This window comes from Salmo salar, chromosome 03 (assembly GCF_965601325.2).
Source record: "Salmo salar chromosome 03, fSalSal1, whole genome shotgun sequence".
In the NCBI taxonomy this organism is placed as follows: Eukaryota; Metazoa; Chordata; class Actinopteri; order Salmoniformes; family Salmonidae; genus Salmo; species Salmo salar.
This window is the reverse complement of record NC_138293.1, coordinates 10,820,001-10,840,897: the sequence shown is the minus strand read 5'-3', so window position 1 is coordinate 10,840,897 and position 20,897 is coordinate 10,820,001. Positions and strand designations below refer to the sequence as shown.

Below are 20,897 nucleotides of genomic sequence, written 5' to 3'. Positions count from 1 at the left end.
GGTTTAAGGGCCGTTAAGAGAGTGACGAAGCTAGACGAAGTTACTAGAGCTAAAAGCAGAGAGATTATCTGTTAAAGAGTGGGACTCAGGTATTGACAGCTAATGGTGGTGAAGGGCAGCACACCCTAAAAACGTTGCCACAACCTGTTGGATCCTACAGTTAAACACAGCATAGGCAGTTGCAGGGATTTTCCTGATTGATCAGAAATTCAAGCTTTTCTGATCATGACATTATCCTCCATCAGTGAAAGCTGGTGACTTGAAAAATTGAGGAGGATGGATAGGAGACCCACGGGATAGGCGCGGACCGCATGGAGACGACAAAACGTGTTTAAAAGACAAATTCTTTTAACCACTTACACTCATGGAAATTAGCCTACAGTGGTTTCAGAAGGTATTCACACCCTTATGACTTTTTCCACATTTTGTGTTACCACCTGAATTTAAAATGGCTTAAATTGAGATTTGGTTTCACTGACCTACACACAATACCTTATAATGCCAAAGTGGAATTATGATTGTCGAAATTTTTACAAATTAAGAAAAAGAAAAAAAAGCTGAAATGTCTTGAGTCAATAAGTATTCAAGCCATTTGTTATGGCAAGCCAAAATAAGTTCAGGAGTAAAAACAAGTTACATAATAGGTGGCATGGACTCTGTGTGTAATAATAGTGTTTAACATGATTTTTGAATGACTACCTCATCTCTGCACCCCACACATACACATACTTCAGACAAACAGATTGTAATTGTGATGCGCATAGAATGGAGTCATGAGTGCTTTCAAGTGCATTTTCCCAGCTAATTTTCTTCACAATATGACAAACATGGGCTCATTGTGTTCAGGACAACCCAGGGTATAACGCATCTCATCCTTGTAAATGTGGATCAAACATAACGATCATAAACGTTGACACTGTAAATGACATTACATGAGTTTTATGACATGGAAATGTGAAGTGTTGTACTCACGGGTGTCTGGTTTGCTTGTATGACATCAAATGGGTATTTATTATAACCCTCAAGGTCTAATCTTTCAGAACACATCGACACCTTTCGATTTACAGCAGTAAACTGACAACAACAAATGTGCAAAAGTAGCCCAATTAGCAGGAGGGATGTTCTCAAGTATCTAACAGCTGTCAGTCAAAAGCCATACAGCACTATAAAGTGGAGAACCTGAGCTCAGACTTCATGTATAGCATGTTACTGTACAGCCACTGTTTATCAATGACAAAATCTGACATTGTCAACCAATATACAGGATGACAGGGGTTGTGAGTGGAAAGCGCTACCCTAAAGCATTTAATAAAGACATTTATAGTTACATATTATGGGTAAAGGGAATGAAAGGGCCACTTACAAAGTGTTGGGAAGGGATCACAACAGTGATTGAATGAAGGTATGAGGCATGAGCGCAGGACAAGGGTTGAGGTGTTCAGAGGCTTCAGTGCAGTACATGCTCATCATGGACGGATGGTGTGGGAGAAGACCTCAACTCTTCCACTGAGGGCAGGACAGGATTTGACTGTGAAGACAAAAAACAACAACACAACACAGTTTGACATAAGAGCTAAGAATGAGTTAGTCTAAGCAAGGATTAAAATCACATTGATGCGTAATAATGTGATTGTGTTTGTATTGTGTTTGTATATGTGATTGACTCTACATATAGTAATGAGAGAAAATTGACACGGCTACTCACAGTACTTGGAGAGGAAACATTCAATGTGCCAGTGGGTGAAAGAGCACATGAGACATGGTTTTAGTTCATGTCAGGAGAGAGTTGACACTGATAGTGGAGTTGAGTGGTCACACCTCTTAATCAGGGAACAGGAGGGGACTTAGATGTAAACACAAATAACAGATACATTCCATTACAGCAGTGACAACAAGTTTATCCATGAAGTTAAACTCAGAATTCACAAAGTAAAACAGACTGTGCATCTATTTTGATAAGAGTGGTGAGAGAGAGAGAGAGAGAGAGAGAGAGAGAGAGAGAGAGAGAGAGAGAGACAGCTGCATGTGAGCTCTCACATTTTTCAACATGTTTTTTACAAAAGGATAGATCTGGAGTTAGATAAACTTTGAATTTTTCGGCAGGGACATATGCAGGATGCTACCCTCCACAGCATGGCCTTCGCTCCAGATCAAAACTCCAAACCTACAACCTAATTTTGGCCAAAATTAACCAGAGAGATTACTGCGACCAAGGTTTCCTTTTTCCAAGCTATACGGAGGGTGCTCTAGCAAACAAACAGCAGAGACCTGAGGACAGCATCCAACCTGGAACTGAGTGAGTAGTGTTTGGTCTGATGCTATTTTGAAAGCCAAGAAGAAAAAGAAAAAAGAAAAAAATAATAAAGTACATTACAATTATATATTTTACTTTATGGGGACTGAATACTGAGTTAAGGGTGCCAGGCTTGCAAGGACAGACCAGATACAACTTCAATTAGCACTGAGGTGTGAAGTGAAAGGTGTCGAGGCCTTTGGGCCCAACAAATGGCAAGAGTCTCTGAAGCCCCCTCCTGCTGTTAAAAGACCATCCACTGGCATTTTCTACAAGAAATCTGCCTCCAGAAATAAAGTATTCTCCCAAGTGGGTGTAACACCTACTCCCATTGCCTGCTGCACTGCTGCTTGGATTCCACCTGGCGATCTGTTCACTGTCTGCCCTGGTCTGTCTTCCCCTGTCTGGTACAGGTACCTCCACCACACTCACCCCTCTCTCCCGAGCTTTCACTCGCCTCCAGCAATCACGCACTGTTGGGGCCAGTGACTCTGAACTTACAATGGCTAGCCCCAAGTTGTTATATATATTTTTAAATCTTGTGCATTTTGCCATTTGCCTCATGACTCCAGTATGCTTTGTTACTACAAACTTTCTTTACCCAACCGTGGGACAGTTTGTTCCCACACTCGGGACTCTCTTGTTGCCATCTGATGCACATTCAGATGTCATAAATCAGCAGTGCAGAGCTCTCCCTGTCCTATGCCGTGCCTTGATTGTATTACTGTTGATGATATCTGGAAATGTGCATGTACACCCTGGCCCATCTATTATTGCTAGCCCCAATTCTGACTTGTGCTCTGATATCTGATTCACTGATTTCTGCTCTCGTAAAAGCCTGGGTTTTCTGCACGTTAACACTAGAAGCTTATTACCTAAAATGGATCAGCTGAAAGTGTGGGTTCACAGCTCCAATCCAGATGTGTTGGTCATTACTGAGACGTGGTTAAGGAAGAATGTTTTGAATACTGATGTTAACCTTTCTGGTTATAACCTTTTTCGGCAAGACAAATCTTCCAAAGGTGGTGGAGTGGCAATCTTTACCAAGGATCACCTTCGGTGCTTGGTTGTCTCCACCAACTCTGTCCCCAAACAATTTGATTTGCTGGTGTTAAGCATTAAACTTTCAAACAGCTATTTGTTGACTGTTGCTGGGTGCTATCGTCCTCCATCAGCACCGGTCTGTACCCTATCTGCTCTAAGCTCTCTCCTGGCCCCTTACACTAAGTCTGAATTTGTCCTGCTAGGTGACCTAAACTGGGACAAGCTTAAACCACCTGACCAAGTCCTAAAGCAATGGGACTCCCTAAATCTTTCTCAGATTATTACCAATCCCACAAAGTATGACTCCAAACACCCAGAAAAGGCTACTCTCCTCGATGTTATGCTCACAAATAATCCTGATAGGTATCAGTCTGGTTTTTGTCATAGACGCTTGCTAAAAACTTTAATGACCAAGTCTTCCTTCATGAACTGGCCTCTGTAAAATGGTATAGAATCAGCTCTGTCGAAGATTCTTGGACCTTCTTTTTGATATTTCAGTGATATTGTTAACAAACATGACCCCATAAAGAAAATTAGAATGAAAAACAGGTTCAGCCGCTGGTTCGACTGTGATCTTGCAGAGTTACTCCAACTCAAGAATTGCATTTGGCGAAATGCTCGGCACACGCATACTCAAAATGACTGGCTCTAGTTCAGGCAAATGAGAAACAAGTGCACTCAGGCTATCCGGAAGGCCAAAATGTGTTACTTTAAGGAGCAGTTCTCTCTCTGTGGGTATAACCCCAAGAAGTTCTGGAAAACGGTTAAAGACCAGGAGAATAAACCCTCCTCCTCACAGCTGCCCATGTCCCTTACTGTTGATGATGTGGTTGTTACTAACAAGAAGCACATGGCTGGGCTCTTTAATCACCACTTCATTAAGTCAGGATTCCTATTTGACTCAGCCATGCCTCCATGCCCATCCAACATTTCCTAATCTCCCACCCCTTCTAACGCAACTATCCCCAACGCTCTTTTTTCCCATAAACTTGACCCCTGACCTGCTACACAATTTCTTCCTGCAGGCGTTCACTGAGTCCGAGGTGCTAAAGGAGCTCCTGAAACTTGACCCCAAAAAAGCATCTGGGTCAGATGGTTTAGACCCTTTCTTCTATAAGGTTGCTGTCCCTATCATCGCCAAGCCTATCTCCAACCTTTTTAACTTGTCTCTCCTTTCTGAGGAGGTTCCCATTGCTTGGAAGGCAGCCACGGTTCGGTCCTTTATTTAAAGAGGGAAATAAAGCTGATCCTAACTGTTATAGGCCTATTTCTATTTTGCCCTGTTAATCAAAAGTGACTGGCTTTCTTGATGTGTATAGTATTCTCTCTGGTATGCAATCTGGTTTCTGCTCAGGTTATGGATGTGTCACTGCAACCTTAAAGGTCCTCAATGATGTCACCATTGCCCTTGATTCTAAGAAATGCTGTGCTGCTATTTTTATTGACTTGGCCAAAGCTTTTGATACGGTAGACCATTCCATTCTTGTGGGCCGGCTAAGGAGTATTGGTGTCTCTGAGGGGTCTTTAGCCTGGTTTGCTAACTACCTCTCTCAAAGAGTGCAGTGTATAAAGTCTGAAAATCTGCTTTCTGAGCCACTGCCTGTCACCAAGGGAGGACTCTAAGGCTCGATCCTAGGCACCATGCTCTTCTCAATTTACATCAACAACATAGCTCAGGCAGTAGGAAGCTCGCTCGGCCATTGATATGCAGATGATACAGTCTTATACTCATCTGGTCCCTCCCTGGATTTTGTGTTAAATACTCTACAACAAAGCTTTCTTAGTGTCCAACAAGCTTTCTCTACGCTTAACCTGTTGAGGACAGACGTTCCGCTAGCAGAACCCCGTTCCGCCTGCGGAACCCCTAGCCAACAGCCAATGGCATCGCACGGCGCGAAATACAAAACCAACTAAAATACCACAATTCAATTTTCTCAAACAATCAACTACACTGCTCAAAAAAATAAAGGGAACACTTAAACAACACAATGTAACTCCAAGTCAATCACACTTCTGTGAAATCAAACTGTCCACTTAGGAAGCAACACTGATTGACAATACATTTCACATGCTGTTGTGCAAATGGAATAGACAACAGGTGGAAATTATAGGCAATTAGCAAGACACCCCCAATAAAGGAGTGGTTCTGCAGGTGGTGACCACAGACCACTTCTCAGTTCCTATGCCTCCTGGCTGATGTTTTGGTCACTTTTGAATGCTGGCGGTGCTTTCACTCTAGTGGTAGCATGAGACGGAGTCTACAACCCACACAAGTGGCTCAGGTAGTGCAGCTCATCCAGGATGGCACATCAATGCGAGCTGTGGCAAGAAGGTTTGCTGTGTCTGTCAGCGTAGTGTCCAGAGCATGGAGGCTCTACCAGGAGACAGGCCAGTACATCAGGAGACGTGGAGGAGGCCGTAGGAGTGCAACAACCCAGCAGCAGGACCGCTACCTCCGCCTTTGTGCAAGGAGGAGCAGGAGGAGCACTGCCAGAGCCTATGCAAAATGACCTGCAGCAGGCCACAAATGTGTCTGCTCAAACGGTCAGAAACAGACCCCATGAGGGTGGTATGAGGGCCCGACGTCCACAGGTGGGGGTTGTGCTTACAGCCCAACACCATGCAGGACGTTTGGCATTTGCCAGAGAACACCAAGATTGGCAAATTCGCCACTGGCGCCCTGTGCTCTTCACAGATGAAAGCAGGTTCACACTGAGCACATGTGACAGACGTGACAGAGTCTGGAAACGCCGTGGAGAACGTTCTGCTGCCTGCAACATCCTCCAGCATGACCGGTTTGGCGGTGGGTCAGTCATGGTGTGGGGTGGCATTTCTTTGGGGGGCCACACAACCCTCCATGTGCTCGCCAGAGGTAGCCTGACTGCCATTAGGTACCGAGATGAGATCCTCAGACCCCTTGTGAGACCATATACTGCTGTGGTTGGCCCTGGGTTCGTCCTAATGCAAGACAATGCTAGACCTCATGTGGCTGGAGTGTGTCAGCAGTTCCTGCAAGAGGAAGGCATTGATGCTATGGACTGGCTCGCCCGTTCCCCAGACCTGAATCCAATTGAGCACATCTGGGACATCATGTCTCGCTCCATCCACCAATGCGACGTTGCACCACAGACTGTCCAGGAGTTGGCGGATGCTTTAGTACAGGTCTGGGAGGAGATCCCTCAGGAGACCATCCGCCACCTCATCAGGAGCATGCCCAGGCATTGTAGGGAGGTCATACAGGCACGTGGAGGCCACACACACTACTGAGCCTCATTTTGACTTGTTTTAAGGACATTGCATCAAAGTTGGATCAGCCTGTAGTGTGGTTTTCCACTTTAATTTTGAGTGTGACTCCAAATCCAGACCTCCATGGGTTGATAAATTGGATTTCCATTGATTATTTGTGTGTAATTTTGTTGTCAGCACATTCAACTATGTAAAGAAAAAAGTATTTAATAAGATTATTTCATTCATTCAGATCTAGGATGTGTTATTTTAGTGTTCCCTTTATTTTTTTGAGCAGTGTATTTTACACCATTTTAAAGTCAAGACTCTCGTTAATCTAACCACATTGTCCGATTTCAAAAAGGCTTTACAGCGAAAGCAAAACATTAGATTATGTTAGGAGAGTACATAGACACAAATAATCACACAGCCATTTTCCAAGCAAGCATATATGTCACATAAACCCAAACCACAGCTAAATGCAGCACTAACCTTTGATGATCTTCATCAGATGACACTCCTAGGACATTATGTTATACAATACATGCATGTTTTGTTCAATCAAGTTCATATTTATATCAAAAAACAGCTTTTTACATTAGCATGTGATGTTCAGAACTAGCATACCCACCGAAAACTTCCGGTGAATTTACTAAATTACTCATGATAAACGTTGACAAAATACATAACAATTATTTTAAGAATTATAGATACAGAACTCCTTTATGCAATCGCTATGTCCGATTTTAAAATAGCTTTTCGGCGAAAGCACATTTTGCAATATTCTGAGTACATAGCTCGGCCATCACGGCTAGCTATTTTGACATCCGCCAACTTCGGGGTCACCTAAACTCAGAATTACTATTAGAAAAATTGGATTACCTTTGCTGTTCTTTGTCAGAATGCACTCCCAGGACTTCTACTTCAACAACAAATGTTGTTTTGGTTCCAAATAATCCATAGTTATATCCAAATACCTCCGTTTTGTTCGTGCGTTCAGGTCACTATCCAAAGGGTAACGCGCGAGCGCATTTCGTGCCATTTTTTTTTCTAAATATTCCCTTACCGTACTTAGAAGCATGTCAAACGCTGTTTAAAATATTTTTTTTTGCAATTTTTCTCGTAAAATAGCGATAATATTCCAACCGGGCAACGTTGTATTCATTCAAAGAGAGAAAGAAAAACATGGCGAGTTCTCGTGACTGCTCATCTCCAGTCTCACTGTCCATCTCCAGTCTCACTGTCCCCAGGCTGACCACTTACAAACTCTGCTCCTATACTTTGCCCAGAGACAGCAGACACCCCATTCCACTTTCTGGCGGCTTTAGAGAGCCAATGGAAGCCTTAGAAAGTGTCATGTTACAGCACAGATGCTGTATTTTCGATAGAGATGCAACAGAAGGACAACAAATTGTCAGACAGGGCACTTCCTGCATGGAATCTTCTCAGGTTTTGGCCTGCCATATGAGTTCTGTTATACTCACAGATACCATTCAAACAGTTTTAGAAACTTTAGAGTGTTTTCTATCCAAATATACTAATTATATGCATATTCTAGTTTCTGGGCAGGAGTTGTAACCAGATTAAATCGGGTACGTTTTTTATCCGGCCGTAAAAATACTGCCCCCTATCCCAAAGAAGTTAACCTTGTTCTGAACACCTCCAAAACAAAGGTCATGTGGTTTGGTAAGAATAATGCCCCTCTCCCCACAGGTGTGTTTACTACCTCTGAGGATTTAGAGCTTGAGGTGGTCACCTCATACAAGTACTTGGGAGTATGGCTAGATGGTACATTGTCCTTCTCTCAGTACTGTCCTTCTCTCAACACATATCAAAGCTGCAGGCTAAAGTTAAATCCAGACTTGGATTACGGAGACGCAATTTATAGTTCGGCAGGTAAGGGTGCTCTCGAGTGGCTAGATGTTCTTTACCATTCGGCCATCAGATTTGCCAACAATGCTCCTTATACGACACATCACTGCACTCTATACTTCTCTGTAAACTGGTCATCTCTGTTTACCCGTCGCAAGACCCACTGGTTGATGCTTATTTATACAACCCTCTTAGGACTCACTCCTCCCTATCTGAGATATCTACTGCAGCCCTCATCCTCCACATACAACACCCATTCTGCCAGTCACATTCTGTTAAAGGTCCTTAAAGCACACACATCCCTGGGTCGCTCGTCTTTTCAGTTAGCTAGCTATCTAATGTTAGCGTTAGTCACCTAGCCACCTAGCTAACGTTTGCCACAACAAATTAGAATTTTTAACATATCATACATTTAGCAAATTCGTAACACATTGTACATTCTCTTGTACGTTCTCGTTGTGTTGCACGGTTTAAATACGCAGACCTTCATCCATTACATGATCGACGTGGCTTTTTCCCAAAATCTTGAATCTGATGTGGGCAATGAAACAACAACGAAATCCAGTACATGGTCGTAGCTAGCAATTCTGGCTGAGAAAATACTTACGTCTCTTTTTGTCAAAAACAAAACTTTGGGTGGAAGGTATTATGCTGCGTATAGACCCCGCGCATTCAACGTAATTGAGATGCATCGAGTTTCCTTGTAGCCTATTTGGTGGGGAAACTGGGAAGCGAGCTGTAGCCTATTGCCTGTTTCTGTTTATGAGTATTTTATTGAAGAATATGAAACAATGTGTCTATTTGCTGATTTTCATTAAATCATGTAGCTGTTCTTGAGACTATGACTTAAATCAATTCATTGATATGGGCAGAATATTATATTTTGTAGCATAGGCTACCAAATTCATAAAAATTATTAACAGTTAAGGAACAGTTAACAGTTAAGGAAAATATATTAGGATCTGGTAAAAGGCCAATAAAAAAATGTTGAGACACAAAGTAACAATAGTCTCTGTGATTAAAGGAATCGGAGTCATTGGCATAGCTGACACCCTGCAGCCCCCGTAAGGCGGGGGACACAAAAGCTCTGGGGGCATAGCTGACACCCTGCAGCCCCCGTAAGGCAGGGGACACAAAAGCTCTGGGGGCATAGCTGACACCCTGCAGCCCCTGCAAGGTGGGGGGCCCCCAAAAGCTCTGGGGGCATAGCTGACACCCTGCAGCCCCTGCAAGGCGGGGGGCCCCCAAAAGCTCTGGGGGCATAGCTGACACCCTGCAGCCCCTGCAAGGCGGGGGGCCCCCAAAAGCTCTGGGGGCATAGCTGACACCCTGCAGCCCCTGCAAGGCGGGGGCTGCAAAAGCTCTGGGGGCCCATGTGCCTGTCATCTAACATCTATGTCTAAATGTTATACATGTTTTTAAATAATTTTGACAGTAACCGTCCTTTTTAATTTCCACATGTAGCAAGCAACATGTTTCTGTTGTCCAATCTACGTTGGTAGTAGGTGAGTCAGACAGACAATACAGTTTTCATGCGTCTAATTAGCCTATTTCGCAGCGGTGTCGGCGGCAGCCTGCCTCTGCCTCTTCACCTAATTGGCTATCAAGTTAAAACGAGTTATGTGAATCGGGTAAGACTCGGATGGTTAGTGAGTTCATTGTTCAAGATGGATAAACAAAAGGCAAGACCAAGTGGTGCAGAAAAAAACGCAGCATGATCAAGCTCGTGCTAAATTTCCAAAGATCAGCAAAGCTACCAACTTGTCCTTGACTGACGGAACACTATCGCAGGTGGAAGCTAGTAGGACTACTGATGCAGCAGCTGGCACTAGCATCCTTCGTGTCCAACAGAGAACTCATTGCCCAGAATGACAGTGGCGTTGCTCTTCCTCTTCTTCCTCCCCTCCAGAATAGTGACAGTTAATCTAGTGAGAGTGCCGGCCCTTCTCCTCCTCCTACTAAGCTGATGCAGTGTTGCCAACTCCTCAGTAAGGAAAGTAGCTATTGGCTGTCCTAAAAGTCGCTAAATGACGTCATCACCTAATTTGCATAATTGGCCATGTGCATGTAATTGTGATTGACGCTGTAGGAGAGAGGAATAACATCATGGGAGAGACAAAAAGTGAGTAAAAAACACCCTAAATATGTTTAGAACTACAAATTAACTTTCTTCTGTTGATTCTTGGGTTTTTTAATGTCACAATTCCAACCCTCCTCCTTTATCCGGGCTTGGGACCAGCAGAAGTGACCCAAAAGAAACACTCTGACAGAGTTACTTCGTTTTTTACATTTACATTTAAGTCATTTAGCAGATGCTCTTATCCAGAGAGACTTACAAATTGGTGCATTCACCTTATGATATCCAGTGGAACAACCACTTTACAATAGTGCATCTAAATCTTTAGGGGGGGGGGGGGGTTAGAAGGATTACTTTATCCTATCCTAGGTATTCCTTAAAGAGGTGGGGTTTCAGGTGTCTCCGGAAGGTGGTGATTGACTCCGCTGTCCTGGCATCGTGAGGGAGCTTGTTCCACCATAGGGGTGCCAGAGCAGCGAACAGTTTTGACTGGGCTGAGCGGGAACTGTGCTTCCTCAGAGGTAGGGAGGCGAGCAGGCCAGAGGTGGATGAACGCAGTGCCCTTGTTTGGGTGTAGGGCCTGATCAGAGCCTGAAGGTACGGAGGTGCCGTTCCCCTCACAGCTCCATAGGCAAGCACCGTGGTCCACTTAGGAGCCTACAACAAGTCACAGTAAAACATGAACATTTTTAACCATAACATTTTTTACATTTTTTTGTATACAATCTACATTAACAATCTAAATGGACCAAAAAGAGACAATAGAAAAATCTGTTAATGGCAACGTGAGAAAATGATGGTAACTAGTCTGGCCCTAATTCAGGCTATTATTCTTTTTTTTATGTAAGCCAGGGTGGGATCAGCCAGCGGCGGCTTCCCGCATGCGCGATTCATTTGTAGTCTGGACGCAGAGGGGTGAACATCTCCTACTCTGAATGCAGCTGGGAGGGACTGCTGCGAGAGGACTGGGCCGCCTGTGAGTGCTTTGGGACAGGGGTGGGGCCCACGGCAGCACCCGCTGCTCGTTGAGAAGAGTAAGAACGATGCATGCTTTCACGTCAGAGTCTCCAAAAGTCTCCAATAACACCAGAAAAAGTCACTAGATTTGTCACTAGTCGCTTTTTTGAAAATGTGTCGCTAGAGGGGTCTGAATACTCGCTAAGTTGGCAACACTGAGCTGATGACTGCCAGAGACCCAGCGGCGCTCATGACCGAATGATTCCAAGATGGCGTAGCATTCAGACGTCTTTGTCTTGTCTCGTCCCATGTGTATATCTTTTTATATATTTTTCTTCGCATTCTTTTTAATATTTTTCCTAAACCTCAAATTCAAAATATTCTCCTGCAACCCACCTCACCCAGTGTGGTGTGGATCTGTTTTTTTTCTAAAGTATTTCTATTTACCTCCTAACTGGAATACCTCAACTGAAGCTAGCTAGCTAACTAGCTACCAGCTATCAGCTACCAGTCAGCTAATCACTGCTAGCGGTCATCAGCTAACCTACAGCTCGGAAAGCTCTCGCCAGTTCGTACAACGCGTTTCAAACCAGAGCATACCGGACCTATTTTTCTCTCCATATCCCCGGATTCCTACCGCAAACTATGAATCCTTTCATCTGGATCATGGCAGCTAGCTAACCGCAACCCGGGTTGACTACTCCTGGCTAACGTTTCCACCCCGGAGCAAGCACCAACTAGCCTGGAGCTAGCCCATGCTAGACCCATCTCCCGGCTAGGGCTCCTGGGCTACTACTGAAGCCCACTCCTCGGCTACAATATCCGGACCCCTTCTACTGCCGGTACGGCTCACAGATCACTGCACCTGTACATAGCTCATCTGTAAATAGCCCATCCAATCGACCTCATCCCCATACTGTATTTATTTATATATTTATCTTGCTCCTTTGCACCCCAGTATCTCAACTTGCACATTAATCTTCTTCACATCCTACCATTCCAGTGTTTAATTGCTATATTGTAATTACTTTTCTACCATGGCCTCTCTTATCCTACCTCATTTGTACATGCTGTATATAGATTTTTCTACTGTATTATTGACTGTATGTTTGTTTATTCCATGTGTAACTCTGTGTTGTTGTATGTGTCGAACTGCTTTGCTTTATCTTGGCCAGGTCGCAGTTGTAAATGAGAACTTGTTCTCAACTAGCCTACCTGGTTAAACTTTCTATACAAGCTGCGAGAGAGGGCGAGGCTGGCTAAATTTAGGCTATAGGCCTACAGGACAGTTGTATATTCCCATTCCTACTAATAGTAGGCTACCTCAGTGTCCAATCCAACTCACAGAAAAATATGAAAACATTAACTCATTACCTTCATTCAATGGTGGCTACTTTGAAGAATCTCAAATATAAAATATATTTTGATTTGTTTAACACTTTTTTAGTTACTACATGATTCCATATGTGTTTTTTCATCGTTTTGGTGTCTTCACTATTATTCTACAATGTAGAAAATAGTAAAAATATAGAAAAATCCTTGAATGAGTAGGTGTGTCCAAACTTTGGACTGGTACTGTATATCAAGGAAACATCAAAGGCCAAGTTTTATTATATTAATAATTCGATGCTATATAGAACATTGAAATAAAATGAATTATTACAAGGTTGAAATAGCCCAACTTTATTTTTTATATATGTGCACGTTTTTTATTTATGTATTTATTATGAGTGTAGCGAAGTGCGTAATTGGCGGCAGAGAAGTCAGGCGCAGGAGAGCAGAACTGGGTATTAACCAGAGATTTATTAAGCAAAACCAACGGCATCCAGAACAACAAGATAAATGGGCACAAAAATAACCTGTCGTGCGCTCACGGGGAACGTGCACAAGCACTACAATAAACAATCCCACACAAAGACATGGGGGGGAACAGAGGGTTAAATACACAACAAGTAATTGAGGGAATTGAAACCAGGTGTGAGAAAAAACAAGACAAAACATATCGAAAATGAAAAGTGGATTGATGATGGCTAGAAGCCCGAACAAGGAGAGGACCCGACTTCGGCGGAAGTCGTGACAATGAGGCTTATGTATTACATTTTTCAAGTTATTCACCCAATCTTGTTTTATTTATTTTAGCCAAAAAGAAGGCAAGGAATGCAGCATATATTTATTTTATACAATATTCTGCCTATATTAACAAATGTATTTTAGGGCATAAGTGAACCAAAATATGACAGCTTTCAGACAGGTTTAAACAAGTTTCCCCAGTCATTCCCCTGCCAATTGCGCACAAGCATTGTTCCCCAGCCAATCATTGTTCCCCAGGCAATCATTGTTCCCTAGCCAATCATTGTCCCTCAGCCAATCATTGTTACTCAGCCAAACTTGACACAAAAATAAAGTTCTAAAACCTAGAAAACAATATATAACCTACCTCCATCTCCTACAGTTTGAATAACCTAATTTGAATTGAATGACATCCTACAAAATGCTCAACTATCATCACTATTCACCATCTCAATCTCTCAATCTATCCAACATGTCACCAACTCACCAAGCTTCTAAATCACACGTGTAGTACTAGGTTAATTCTCCGATACTTTGATTGGATGGACAACATGTTAGTTCATATTACAAAAGCTTTGATTGGTTGGAGAACGTCCTCCAGAAGTGGTCATAATTACCATGTAGGTCTATGGAAGGTAGTGAGGATCACAAGCCTCCTAGGTTTTTTATTGAAGTCAATGTAGCCAAAGGAGGACAGAAAATAGCTGTCCTCTGGCTACACCATGGTGCTACCCTACAGACAACTGTAGTCCTTCATTGCAAAAAAAGTGTGTTTTAATCACAGGAGGTTGGTGGCACCTTAATTGGGGAGGACGGGCTCTTGGTAATAGCTGAAGCAGAATCAGTGGAATGGCATAAAATACATCAAACACATGGTTTCCATGTGTTTGTTGCCATTCCATTAGCTACGTTCCGGGCCATTATTATGAGCCGTCCTCCCCTCAGCAGCCTCCACTGGTTTTAATCAGATATCTGGTGACGTGAATATATTTAGTGTCGTTTTTATCTAAAAAGGATAACTATTTTAATGTTTTATTTTTTTTTTTCTTTCTGAAAATCATTGAGTAGGATGGTCCTCCCCTTCCTCCTGTGAGGAGCCTCCACTGTCCCCCATATTTTTCCTGAATTTCTACATTGTTCTGATCACATCCTTGCATCAGCCTTTGAACATACTGTAAGCCTACTATATAAGGATGGGGGCAACAAATATATATAATAATAATGTAGGACAAAACACACATCACGACAAGAGAGACACCACAACACTACATAAAGAGAGACCTAAGACAACACGGTAGCAACATGACAACAACACAGTAGCAGCACAAACATGGTACAAACATTGTTAGGCACATGGGGCAAAAAGGTAGAGAATAAAGATCACAGTTTATTTACAGTAATCAAAGTAATTAGCTAATTGCCAATCAAGCTCCTTTAATTTAAGCTGATGCATATTATCTACTATTCATGAAAATGGGTGCTTAAACACAATTATTGCTTGAGTGCAAACCATTAGGCTACTACTATGATAAATATCACCACTGGATGGCACCATCCCAAAGGTAGGCTGTCATTGTGAATAAGAATTTGTTCTTAACTGATAAATAGATAAATAAAGGTTAAATAAAAAAATATTTTTTATAAAATACTCCGGTCTCCTTTTCACCTCATTGAACACCTGATGTACAAAAGGCACATCTCAATAGGTATCCCAGATATCCTCATGACATCACAAGTGGAGGAGGAGCCTTTCCTCTTTTGTTCTTTATTGTTCCTCAAGCAATGAGGAGGCTGATGACATCACGTCGACAACTCCTTGAAGATTGCAGTTGTTTCTGAAAAACCAAATTTTTGCTAAAAATGTATAGTTTTTTTTACCCTTTTGTATTTGTGTGTATTATGGATCCCCATTAGCTGCTGCCTTTTAGTGTGTGTATGTACTTTACTGTATTTATACTTGGGATATTGCTTTTCAACAGGAAAAGTGAATTGATTGCTGGAAGACGTCTTTAAAGCAAACCAGGAATGACCCTTCATTCAACGGATCTCTCTGCCTTAATGCTGCTGCCCTCTTGTGGCAAATGTATAATACCACAAGCTACTTGTGCTAATTATGCCTAGCAGGCTGACTACACGCATGCTCGCAGCCGGTTTGGGTTCCGTGTAACCTTGACAATCATTACATAACGACACATAAGAGATAAGACACCATTTTTTTTCTCTTCTCCAAAATCACCTTTTAATCCACAATTGTTGCGGCATCATGCAGATGATAACAAGTTGTTCCTTCAAGATTCCATTTTAGACCGTAACATAGCTTTTTGAATATGATCCATGTCCTGTAAATCTTTGTTTATATAGTTTCTTCTTTACAGTGCTCAAACATTGTGTTCTGTGACAGAAAAAAAATACTGTGTGAATCCATTAAATATATACATTGAGAAAGACAAAGGGAGGGGTAGACTGGGAGTAAGAGACAAACAGACACGCTTTCCACCCAAAGATAGGCATATACAGTACATAGATACAATGGATTGCATTTACACAGCGCTTCCTCGCAGGTCGCTTTACGTGTGTGTGTGTGTGAGGTGCATAAAATGAATGTGTGATGTAGAGTGTTTGTGCATGTATGTGCGTGCATCTGTGTGTGTGTGTGCATGTTTGTGTGCGTGTGTGTGTGCGTGTGTGTGTGTGTGTGTGTGTGTGTGTATGGGAGGGAGGATAACTCACCTCATCCACATTGGCTATTACAGTGGTGAGGTAAGGGGTAGAGTAAACAGACACACAGACATGCAGCCGGACAGACAGACGGCACACCACTGGGTTGTGGTCAGACCACACCACACACACACCTATCTACAGTTCCCTATTATAATATGATGCGGTTCAAATTGTGGTCCCAAGAGAAAAAGGATTCTAAATGACATGTAATTGGGCATCTGGGTTCTGGGTTTGACAGTGTTTCACTGGGGTTGACTCAATATCTATGTGATGTTGAGGAATAATTATTTGTTCTGTTTTCAGATGAGAGGGTCAACTTTAAACATGGTTGTATTGACAGTGGATGACTGATGGTTAAATACTGATTGAGGCTAACTCCTGACAGTTGATCCAACCCTTGGCACTAAGCCCTGATCTAGGTTCAGTTTACCACATCTAAGCTCCAATCTAGACCATCTGAATAGAAAATAAGATCTGAGCCTAGATCAACACTAGAGCACTGGGTCAGACAACAAAAGCCGACTAATAGAAGGGTCTGATGGACGTTAGATTGGTGAGTCATGAAAAGACTCCTGCTAGAATGACTTCATGAAAGATGAAGACAAAGATGATGTCATACTAGTGCAGGCCTGAGCAACTCCAGTCCTCGGGGTCCTGATTGGTGTTACACTTTTCCCCACATCCCTAGCAAACACACCTGATTTAAACTCATTTTTAAGTGAATATCATGATTAGTTGATTATTGGAGTCAGGTGTGTTAGCTGGGAATGGGGCAAAAGTGTGACCACCAATCAGGCCCCCGAGGACTGGAGTTGCCCAGGCCTGTAATAGAGTAAACAATGAAGTAAACAAGGGAACTAGATGTTCCATTAAATTTGGCACGATTAACGCTTTTTTCCAGGAGATAGTTGAAAATTGATGACATCACTACCCTATCCTTTGATCCAATCTCACACCAATCTCTCACCCCCTACCATCACAGATGTAGGATCTTAATTTGAGCCACTTATTATGTGGATTATAATTAATGGAATTTTTGTATGGCTGGATACACTTTTCGTTAAGGGCAAATCAAGTCGGAAATTTCAGTGGAAATGACAAACTTTAGAAATGTTTGTTTACATTTCCTGCTAAATTCTCAGCAACGAAAGACTGATCAAATTAAGATCCTACATTTGTAGGCACTAGTCTAGGCCCTTTTTGGGTGTGATGCACTGTAGATCTGAAAGGAATGGATTGGCATCAGCTATGATATGATAATTGCTTCATCTAGCACTCTTGCTATGCTTACACATATCCAACCCTATCAGAAATACAAGATGGAGTCAAGAGCCTAAGAGAAGGGTACTCAAATCGGTAATTCAGGGTTCACAGAACTGCTGGTTTTAATCCTTCCCCATCCCGCCTAACTAGAGACTGACCTGCAACAACAGGTGAGTAGATTATCTGGTGAATCAATGAACTACCAAGGTGATATGAAAAAGACCAGATTTTAATGTCCCTCGCCAAGTATATGGAGTGAGGGTGGAGGGATTGGTTTGGAATTAGGCCTATCTTATTCTACCAGGAATCTTCCGGGAGGAGTAAGAACCACATTTCTCCACACTAGCCTCCTCCTCACCACTCCCTACTCTTTGACTGTGATTCGGAAGGTGACGCGGCCCAGGAACTTGTCTCGGTCATCGTTGTTGCGCAGGTCGGACCCCTCAATCCGGCATTCGATGGTCAGCTCTGTGTTGTAGTCCTCCTTGTTCAGCAACAGCTTAACAGCAACCACAGGCTGCACATACCTCTCCTGTAGACAGAGGGTAAAGGGTGAGAAGAAGAGAGGTGGGAGGGGGGTGGGAGTAGAAAGAGAAGGGAGAGAGAGAGAGAGAGAGAGAGAGAGAGGAAAAATAGGGAGTGGAATAGGGTAGGAAAGAAAATAAGTAGTGGAAGCAAAAAAAGAAGATCACTGACCAACATGGACTGTTGAATATCTCACCAACATGGACTGTTGAATATCTCATCAACATGGACTGTTGAATATCTCACCAACATGGACTGTTGAATATCTCACCAACATGGACTGTTGAATATCTCACCAACATGGACTGTTGAATATCTCACCAACATGGACTGTTGAATATCTCACCAACATGGACTGTTGAATATCTCATCAACATGGACTGTTGAATATCTCATCAACATGGACTGTTGAATATCTCATCAACATGGACTGTTGAATATCTCACCAACATGGACTGTTGAATATCTCATCAACATGGACTGTTGAATATCTCATCAACATGGACTGTTGAATATCTCACCAACATGGACTGTTGAATATCTCATCAACATGGACTGTTGAATATCTCATCAACATGGACTGTTGAATATCTCACCAACATGGACTGTTGAATATCTCATCAACATGGACTGTTGAATATCTCATCAACATGGACTGTTGAATATCTCATCAACATGGACTGTTGAATATCTCATCAACATGGACTGTTGAATATCTCACCAACATGGACTGTTGAATATCTCATCAACATGGACTGTTGAATATCTCATCAACATGGACTGTTGAATATCTCATCAACATGGACTGTTGAATATCTCATCAACATGGACTGTTGAATATCTCACACGTCCATCCAACAGTCTTCCAAATTCTTGCATCATTGTACAATAATGCTTTCCCATCAAGCACCAACAAACCAGTATGACAAGACATCAGAAATGGACATATATTGACCTTTGACCCAAACTTACATGAAGTTTGTTGCCGTAGTAAGGGAAATACATTTTATCGAAGCGTCCCTCACTGGGGAAGTACTGCATCTGTATGGGGTTGTCCCTCTGAAGGGTAAAAGGAGGAAGAGAAAGTATAATAGTCAAAAGCAAGAATATGTCTATCCTATCCAAACGGACCGTTAGGCTAAGGACTTGATCTGAAAGGGTTGGATAGGACTTGATCTGAAAGGGTTGGACAGCTATCAGAGGAGGCTGGTGGGAGGAGCTTTAGGAAGACGGCCTCCTCTGATAGGTATATAGAGTAGGTATTATGGTAATAGCTCTACTGGTGGGAGGAGCTTAAGGAAGACGGCCTCCTCTGATAGGTACATATAGTAGGTATTATGGTAATAGCTACAAGCTACACTTTGCCCTCTACTATGTGGCATTTTTGCCATATTGCTCACACCTATCCAATCTTTTCAGATCTTCACAAGTCCATATGAGTATGTAAGAATAATACATGATCTAAGAATTGGAAATATTCCTTATGCTGCATACACTGTACTGTAACGCCATTAGCTGTTACATTAAGCAACAGCTGCTCTTTCTGGGGTCTGTGAGAGATCAGACTCTTTAGCCAGGTCTTATAATATTAACACTGGAACATTCTAAAAGGTTTGATTATAACAAATCAAAGTTTATTTGTCACGTGTGCCGAATGCAACAGCTGTAGACTTACAGTGAAATGCTTACTTATAGGCTCTAACCAACAGTGCAAAAAAGGTATTAGGTGAACAATAGGTAAGTAATGAAATAAAAATAACAGTAAAAAGACAGTGAAAAATAACATTAGCGAGGCTATATACAGTAGCGAGGCTATGACAGTAGCGAGGCTATGACAGTAGTGAGGCTATGACAGTAGTGAGTCTACATACAGGCACTGGTTAGTCGGGCTGATTGAGGTAGTATGTACATTGAGGTAGCAACAAAGCCTCCTTCACTCACGCCGCCAAACTTACCCTAGTAAAACTGACTATCCTACCGATCCTCGACTTCGGCGATGTCATCTACAAAATAGCTTCCAATACTCCACTCAGCAAACTGGATGCAGTCTATCACAGTGCCATCCGTTTTGTTACCAAATCACCTTATACCACCTACCACTGCGACCTGTATGCTCTAGTCGGCTGGCCCTCGCTACATATTCGTTGCCAGACCCACTGGCTCCAGGTCATCTATAAGTCTATGTTATGTAAAGCTCCGCCTTATCTCAGTTCACTCGTCACGATAACAACACCCACCCGTAGCACGCGCTCCAGCAGGTATATCTCACTGGTCATCCTCAAAGCCAACACCTCATTTGGCTGCCTTTCCTTCCAGTTCTCTGCTGCCAGTGACTGGAACGAATTGCAAAAATCGCTGAAGTTGGAGACTTTTATTTCCCTCACGAGCTTTAAACATCAGCTACCTGAGCTGCTAACCGATCGCTGCAGCTGTACATAGTCCATCTGTAAATTGCCCACCCAATCTACCTACCTCATCCCCATACTGTTTTTATTTTATTTACTTTTCTGCTCTTTTGCACACCAGTATCTCTACTTGCACATCATCATCTGCTCATTTATCACTCCAGTGTTAATCTGCTAAATTGTAATTATTCGCTCCTATGGCCTATTTATTGCCTACCTCCTAATGCCTTTTGCACACACTGTATATAGACTTTCTTTTTTCTACTGTGTCATTGACTTGTTTATTGTGTTATTGGCTTGTTTATTGTTTACTCCATGTGTAACTCTGTGTTGTTGTCTGTGTCACACTGCTTTGCTTTATCTTGGCCAGGTCGCAGTTGTAAATGAGAACTTGCTCTCAACTAGCCTACCTGGTTAAATAAAGGTGAAAAAAAATTAAAAAATA

At 42.5% G+C, this 20,897-nt stretch overlaps 1 protein-coding gene across 1 annotated transcript in view; it reads right to left on the bottom strand.

The window, feature by feature from the left end:
* Positions 1 to 13,252: 13,252 nt before the first annotated feature.
* LOC106598169 (sodium/potassium-transporting ATPase subunit beta-3) overlaps positions 13,253 to 20,897 on the bottom strand; it is a 35,526-nt gene continuing 27,881 nt past the window's right edge. The window contains exons 6-7 of the mRNA XM_014189233.3: positions 19,020 to 19,106; positions 13,253 to 18,054 (exon numbers count right to left, since the gene is read on the bottom strand). Coding sequence (XP_014044708.1) covers positions 17,887 to 18,054; positions 19,020 to 19,106 — 255 coding nt within the window. The 3' untranslated portion in view covers positions 13,253 to 17,886. The remainder of the gene's footprint in view (positions 18,055 to 19,019; positions 19,107 to 20,897) is intronic.